General features: G+C 52.1%; 1 protein-coding gene across 2 annotated transcripts; it reads right to left on the bottom strand.

Annotated features, from left to right (window-relative positions):
• Window positions 1–669: 669 nt before the first annotated feature.
• Window positions 670–5,139, bottom strand: FOXC1 (forkhead box C1). 2 transcript variants are annotated; one of them, XM_026676614.2, is made up of 3 exons: window positions 2,655–5,139; window positions 2,512–2,598; window positions 670–2,477 (listed from the first exon to the last, which is right to left on the bottom strand). In XM_026676614.2, exons 1-3 carry the CDS (start codon window positions 3,475–3,477, stop codon window positions 1,648–1,650), a joined length of 1,740 nt encoding a protein of 579 aa, XP_026532399.2. In that variant the 5' UTR covers window positions 3,478–5,139; the 3' UTR covers window positions 670–1,647. The 2 variants fall into 2 exon arrangements, with proteins under 2 accessions (XP_026532399.2, XP_087817342.1); XM_087961216.1 differs by having other exon boundaries at window positions 670–5,139.
• Window positions 5,140–7,756: the final 2,617 nt, after the last annotated feature.

The raw sequence follows: 7,756 nt of genomic DNA on the forward strand, positions 1-7,756 counted from the left end.
AGTCCTGCACAAATTAGTGGCATTTACTTCTGTGTAAACATACTCAGACATGAAACCAGAAAATGCTGCTAAAAATAGCAGGTTTACATACACCCATTATTTGTTTCTGGACCTTTTTATGACTTCTGTAATGCCGCCTTCCTTTATGCGTCATATAGCAATGCCTGTAAGTTCAATTAGCCAAATGTCTCCTGACCTTTAGTTCTAATGCAAGTCAATTGTGATGGCTTGGCTGCTCAGATGTTTGTGAATTTTTCTCCTAGTGAATTTTTCTCCTAGATTCCAAAGATATAATAAACATAAATCTCAAAACTGTAACCATAATTATTCTATCAATCAAGTGATTGATTCAGAGCATTTGTTTTATGTCACTTTTAACTTCATCCAAAAGTCCATCTGACAGTGCATTCCATTGAAAACAGGGTAAAATAGATGGAATCAATGGCGGTTTACTTACTGATAAAATAATTCAGCAGTGATGCTATAAATTAAAATAGATTTGCCAGCACTCAAAAGTCTTGCAAATACAGTTACTCAGAAGGGTTTTTTTTTTAATACAAAACTATTGTTTTATCACTAAAAATAATAATTCTATTATTCGTGTTTTTGGCTGATAGATTTCTAAAAAATTTAATTTAAAAAGAGGGATGAATGTATCCAGACTCTTGGTCCAATTGAATGGTAATTTATTAATAAACAGTCAATAACTTCAAGGGTATCTTCAACAACAACAAAAGGAAAAATGATAAAATGATAAAATAAGATTAATACAATCCCCCTTTTTTATATATAATGGAAGAAGAAGAAAATGAGAGTTTCAGGTCATTTTAAAGTCAAGCGTTGTTGTTTTTTTCTGATAAAGGAGTGGGGCAAACATTTTTGTTGTTTGGTCCGAACGATTCAACAACAGATTTAAAAATAAATTACTATGTTCCATTTACACTTTAAAACAAGTCTTTGTGTACAAAACAGTCCTTTACGGGGGTGGTGGGGAGAGCAAGAGAAAAGGAGAAGAAAAGGAGAGAAGAAACAACACGTGTACTGCGCAATCCAGGTTGCGTAGGAGTCAACGGGCAAAAAACATTCTTACTGCTTTTTGGAAAAGGCGATGCGCCTGGTTCACAGAGGGGCGAGGGGCCCTGGCTGGAATCAAACGGCAAAACTCCCACCCGTGTTTTTGGGAGTCTCGTTTCGCGGCCTGCCTTGCGCGCTCAGTTGCGGGGATGCGCCTCCTCGGGTCGCCATCCAACCAGTCAAGCGCAAGGCAGGCAGCCATCCAAGCAGTCTGGCGCAGGGAGAGCGCGCAGATGGAAACTGGGGGGGACGCTTCTTGGCCTGGACGGGGGGGTAGAGGGAGGCAGTTTTCATAAGGCAAAAGGGAGAGGTGGGTGGGGAGAAAAAGCATACAAACTTACGTGTTATTTGGTGTAACACTGTCCTTAAACAAACCATTGACTTAATAATTATTTACTGGGCAAACGCCGTCTTTGCACGGAATAGTTTTGGGGTTTTTTTGTTTTTTTTCCCCTCTGGTTTGGTGGGGGAAGGAAGGCCGGCAAGGGCCCGTATGGCAGTTCTTCATATCAGCCTCCCCGCTCGCTCGCTGGCTGGGCTCGGCGCCTCTTTCCCTTCCCCCGCTGCCGGCGGTCAAAACTTGCTGCAGTCGTAGACGAAGGCGCCTGAAGGGCGATAAAGGCTTTGGCTGGCGGGAAAGGCCATTTGGCAGCTGCTCGCCGAGCCGCTGCCGTTGCCGCCAGGAGAGTTGTTCAATCCCAGCCGCTGGGAGGACTCGAACATGTCCCTCACGGCATGGAAGTTCTGCTGCTGGCCCGGGTAGACCGCCGCCGGCGAGGAGGAGGAGGCCGACGTAGCCGAAGCGGGGCCCAAATGCGTCAGCTCGCCTACCGCCGAGGCTTGGTTGAGGTACCAAGAGGCCAAGCGGCCGCCGCCTTGAGGGTGCCCCTCCTGAGGGCTCAGGCTGAGGGAAGAGGCGCTACTGCTACTGCTGGCCGCCAGGCTGTACTCGGGCAGCGGGTCCGGCTCGACGGGGCTGCTGGCCAAGTGGCCCCCGCCGCTTCGGTCCCCTCCGCTGTTGAGCCCCGTCCCTCCCCCTGAGGCCGCACCGGCGGCCGCGTAGAGACTCATGGCCTGCAAGTTGCAATGGTAACTGGTGCTGGTGCTGGTGCTGGTACAGCCGCCCGCCGGCGAGGCCGCGCTTCCCGAGCTGCTGGTGGTGTTGACGCCCTGACTGCAGGGGGCGCTGTAGAGCGAGCTCTGAGCCGCCGCCGCCGCCGGGGAATAGCAGCTGCTGCTCAAGGCTAGAGCGGCTGTCCTGGAGGTGGAGGTGGTGGACGAGGAAGAGGAGGAGGAGGCCGCGGAGGAGGCCGCGGACGGCGGCAAAGCCAGGAGTTCGGCGGGGGCGCCCTGAGGCGAGGTGCGCAGGGAAGTCATGATGATGTTGTCCACGCTGAAGCCCCCGCCGCCGGGAAGATGGTGCGCCGGGGGGTGATGGAGGGCAGCGTGGTGGTGGGGGTGCGGATGATGGTGGTGGGGGTGCTGGTGAGGATGATGGGGGTGGTGCTGACTCGGCGGCTGGGACTCGACGGCTCCGCTGGATTCCAAGCCCAGCGCTCGGCCACCGCGCGGGCTGCCGCCGCCGCCTCCTCCTCCTCCTCCGCTGGAGAGGCTGCTGGTGCTGGAGCTCTCCGGGCTTTCGATCTTGGGCACGGGCGCTCCTCTCAGCGGGGACAGGGCTTGCGGGGGAGACGCCGAGCCGTTCTCCGTCTTGATGTCCTGAAGTCTGACGGGGGGAGGCGGCTGCTGCTGCTGCTGCTGCTGCGGGCCTCCCTCTTGCGGCTGGTGCCGCTGAGGCGGCGGCGGCGGCGGCTCCTTCAGCTGGAGGCGCTCCTTCTCCTCCTTGTCCTTGACGGCGTCTTTTTTCTTGAAGCGGCGGCGGCGGCGGAGGAAGGAGCCGTTCTCGAACATGTTGTAGGAATCCGGATCGAGGGTCCAGTAGCTGCCCTTGCCGGGCTTCTTGTCGTCCCGGGGCACCTTGACGAAGCACTCGTTGAGCGAGAGGTTGTGCCGGATGGAGTTCTGCCAGCCCTGCTTGTTGTCCCGGTAGAAGGGGAAGCGCTCCATGATGAACTGGTAGATGCCGTTCAGCGTGATCTTCTTCTCGGGCGCGTTCTGGATGGCCATGGTGATGAGCGCGATGTAGCTGTAGGGCGGCTTGACCAGGTCCTTGGGCTGCGGCTGCGGCGGGTACGGCCCGTACGGCCTGCCTATGCCGCCGGGGCCCCCGCCTCCGCCGGGGTACTGCTCATGAGCTGCCGGGTGAGTCGAGTACATGCTCATGGGGGCAGGCATGGCCGCGTAGCCCCCTCCGGCTGCCGCCCGGTAGTAGCTCTGCTCACCGCCAAGGTAAGGTACCACTCCCAGCGAGTTGGGGCTGGACACCGAATAGCGAGCCTGCATGGCCTCCCTTCCGGCAGCCCAGCCGGACCAAGCAGCAGCAGACTGGCCGCCTCCTCCTCCGCCGCCTCCGCCGCCGCCTCCTCCTCCCCCGCCGCCGCCTCCTCTGCTTTCCCCCCTCCACCCCTCCGCAAATCCGGAGCCAAAAAAGTATAAACCAGGAGAGGCGACCAGGATTTTCCTTTTTTCCAAAAAGAAGAAGAAGAAGAAGAAAAAAAGCGGGGGGAAGTAAACCAACCGCCCCCCCCTCCCCTCTGGATCCTATTCGGTTTTCTCCCTTCCTCGGCTCAAAAGGAAAAGGACCGCAAAAAAATAATCAGAAAATAAAATAGCCAGCGAGCAAAGGGAGGAGGGGTGAGAGGGGGGACTCGATCTCCTTCCCTCCCCCCTCCTCCTCCTGGGTTCTTCTTCTTAAACCGAGGCGCCGACACTCCACGGAAGCGGCCGCCGCCGAGAAGAAAAGTTAGTTACTTCCATCGAGCACAAAAATAGAAAGGCGCTCACTCACGGGAGCCCGCTCCGTTTCCCGAGCTGTTTTTTCCCGCGGAGCTCGCCAACAGATTGACCAACGCTGTCCCAGCCAGGCGAAGTAAACAGCAGGCAAGAGAGGAGAGGGGGGAAAAATGTGGAGAAAGAGGCCCCGGTCCGGATCTCTCTCTCTCCCCCTCCTCTTCCTCCTTTCTGGTCTAAAGCTCGGCTTAGGACGAAAGATCCACCTTCTCTCCAACGCCTCCGGGTTGAAGGGCTGTCCCGGTCTCCGTCTCGGCTTCACTCTCCTTTGCTTGAGCCGCGAACTGCTCGGAAAGGCGCCGGGAAAAAAACTTCTGAACTTTTGAGCATCCGTCGCGGAGGCAAAGACTTTTTTACGCACTCGCTGGAGTTTCCCCCCTCCCTTCTCCCCCTTTTCTTTCCAGGCCATGAAGCTCCGCCCTGTCGGACTGCGCAGCCAATGAAAAGGCGGAGGCGAGTTCTGAATGGGCGTCGGAGAGAAAACGTCGCTGCTTAATACTCCAGAAGTTGCTGCCGTCGCCGCTCGGAGGGTTACAGTTGCTCTCTCTCTCTCTCACACACACACACACACACACACACACACACACAACACACACACACACGGACCCCTCATCCATCTCTCTCCTCCCATATACGGCTTCTCTAGCCCCCTTCCTCGCCCAGGACGTTTGGTGGATCAAATGGCAGTTATCTACTCGTCCGGAATGAAAACACGCACGCCCCAGTCACTCATCAAGAGGCAAACATCGCTTTAACCACAGCAATATCTTTGTTAATACCCCTAGGTATTTTGGAAGGCTTTGCAGAAGATTAACCGAGTTTGCGATAGGCTCAACGTTAGATTTCGTGAGGGTGGGGGAGATATTGAGGTGGTAGCAGATGATACAGGGAAAGGAAATCTTGTTAGCTGTGCTGAACGGAAAGAGAAATCGCCAAACCCGTTTGAAGAGTGTTAAATATCTCGGCCTGACCCGGTTGCAAGCGGTACTGTAGCGGGTTTCCAGAGCTTTTCATCAGACTGCATCTACTTTTTTTTTCCATTCCAAGAAGGGGTTTGGCAAAATGGGTGTGTGTGTGTTTCTAATCCATCGTTTGGAGATTTTAAGCAGCAATATAAATGACTTTCAAAGGGAAACAAACAAACGGGAACCCTAACTCTCCGCGTGTGTCCAAACAAGTTGAGATTTTTCTATGAATCTTGCAAAAGAAGAGCACGGCTATGAGAACATAGCATCTCTAGCAACATCTAAAATGTGTTTGCAAATGTGGGTATTTATTGGCAATTTGGATGCGAGCGAGCTCTTCCCTCACTACGGTTTGTACGGGAGGCTCTTACTCGCCTGACAGCGCTCTCTCAGCGCTCTGATACTCTGATCTCCTCCCCCTTTAAGCTTGGTGGACTCTGCTCACGACTTCGCCTTACCTGAATGGCAGCGACTTAAAGCCACCCGGTTACCCCCATCCCTTCTCTCAAGCTTATGCCTCGCTTGGCAAGGCCTTGGGTTGCCCGAACGAGACTCTCTGATCTCCCCCATCGGGCCCTGTCGCCTGCCTGTATGCGCGCTTCCTTCTTCTACAGCTGCCCAGAGTTTTCTCGGAGGTTACTGCTTCTCCCGGAGTCATCAGGGGCTGCGGGGAGGGGGGAATGGCAAATGGCCTTCCAGTCACCCCAGAAGACTGGCTCAAGGTGAGAAGGAAAGAGACACCCCCCTCCACGCCATGTTTCCCAGGTCCCCAAAACCTCACCCTTCCCCGCTCCAGCCAGCTGTCTGATCCAACTTCCAGGGACAGATTCCTTTCTTTTCCTAACACTTGACCAGCTTTTGACAAGTATTCAGGGAGGCAGGCGGGCAGGATTTAGGAAAATCTGTGTGTACAACACCGTCGTCCCCGTCCCCCACCTTAGTTAACTTTATAAGCGATAAGGTATTAAGCCTCTGTGTCAACGGGGTGGGGGGAGGAAGGAAGAGAATTGAACGGGTCTGGGGTCATTCCCACTCCCCCAACACATTGCCTACTAATGAAATAAACCCTGAGTTGCCAGAGACTTTTCACAAAGAACCTCTCTGGCTGGTCTTCTGTGAGGAGAACCAAGAAAGATGGCTGCTGATTTTGGGGGTGAAGAGAAGGGAGATGGAGAAATCTGGTAGACTCCCGATTGTGACTGCCCGGCCCTAAAAGCAGTCCATTTCAGAACGATGTAAAAAATGATGGGTCGAGGAAAATATCACCCTCGTGTTTTAATATAATCATTCTAGAGCAATCTAGCAAGGAAAGTTACAAGGTTGGGGGAAAATGTGTCCAGACTTTACACTGACATTAAATCACTTCTGTTATGCCCTTATTTCCCCAACTTTTCGGAAGACTTCTGAGAAACGCCTTTGACAGACAGGAGGAAACCCTTTAAGGATAGAAGGGGAGATTAACAGGGGCTGGGCTTAAAAGCCCCTTTGCCTTATTGAGGACGCAGCCTGGCCAAAGTGAAGAACCCTAAAAGCCCATTCAGGCTTCCAGATTTCCTCCTGTTGATCTCTCCCAGATCTGGATCGTCCAAAGGTACTCTGTGTTGTGGGGGCCATTGTTCTGCACAAGGTCTTGCTGAAAGAGTGACAACAGTAGCCCAAGGAGACACTTCGAAGAGTCCCTTTTGCCTCTCCAACCACAGCCCCAGGCCAGCGGGACTTTCCTGGCTTTTTAGCGGGAGATTGGTGGTTCTTACAGCATCGCACCTCAGCTGAATGTAAGAACAGGTGGCAGGTTTGTTTTTTTTTCCTTTCTCCAGCCCCTAGTCCTCTTCCTGTGTCTTGATAATCAACCCTAATTGTGACTTGATCAATCATTAATAGGAACTATTTTTAAACATGTCCTGGAAGGGGGATGGGGGCATGCATGAGAGTTGATATCAGAGGCTCACTTCATCCCGAGGTGTTAATTTGTCCTTTACACAAACAGCAAATTCTGTCGCTCCCTTTCATATCCCCTTTTCCCAAGCCCCTTGGAGGCTGGGCATCCCGTATCCTGGAATATTTTTCCTCTTGTACAGCTGATGAGCGGGCAGTTCCACTGTTACTCCAGCCGCAGCTCCTCCGTTATGAAAACTAACTTTGATTCCAAGCCTGCCCAATATCTTTGGCCGGTATTTTTTCCCCATTGATCTTGAGAACCAATTGTGGGTATTAGCAAGGGAGGGGGCGTTGGGTGGACAGCTGAAGTGAAGTGTTCCTGCAAACTCCTAGCCTGACCTTAGACTGTGATTTATTTGCCAGTGAAGATTTGTTTATTTATTGCTATTATTTATTTATTGGAAAGTAAATCCAGTTAAGTTCAATAGGACAATCCCCCAATAATTATTACATTCTGCCTTCTCTCTTTGCCAACGTGTTTATTGATATCCTACTTTTATTGTTTTTTTAAAAAAAAAAAATAACTCAAGGCAGTGAATATATCTAATTGACTTTCCTCCTCCTATTTTCCCTACAACAACCACCCTGTGAGGGGTTGAGAGAGTGTGTGACTGGCCCAAGACCACCAAGTTAGCAAAGGTGACAGCTACCCTCTCCAAATTTAGTTGGCAGTTAAGTCCTGCCAAGATCCGTGGATATTATTCTCCAGAGGTTGTAACTCTCTAGACCCCCCAAAATGGCATTGTCCCTTTCAATTCAGCAACATTTATTCCTGAATTGTCTGTCTAGAATTGGGCTACCAAGATTATTGGACATAGTTAAAGTTGACTCTGAATTGGGGACGTCAAATATTGTGACATCTCAGCTCC

The sequence above is a fragment of the Notechis scutatus genome, chromosome 3 (assembly GCF_049901735.1).
Source record: "Notechis scutatus isolate UNSWTSFEM ecotype Mainland chromosome 3, rNotScu1.2, whole genome shotgun sequence".
Taxonomy (NCBI): domain Eukaryota; kingdom Metazoa; phylum Chordata; class Lepidosauria; order Squamata; family Elapidae; genus Notechis; species Notechis scutatus.

Coding starts and splice junctions, on each gene's coding strand:
- FOXC1 (XM_087961216.1), bottom strand. CDS start 3,477: ATGCAGGCTCGCTATTCGGTGTCCAGCCCCAACTCGCTGGGAGTGGTA.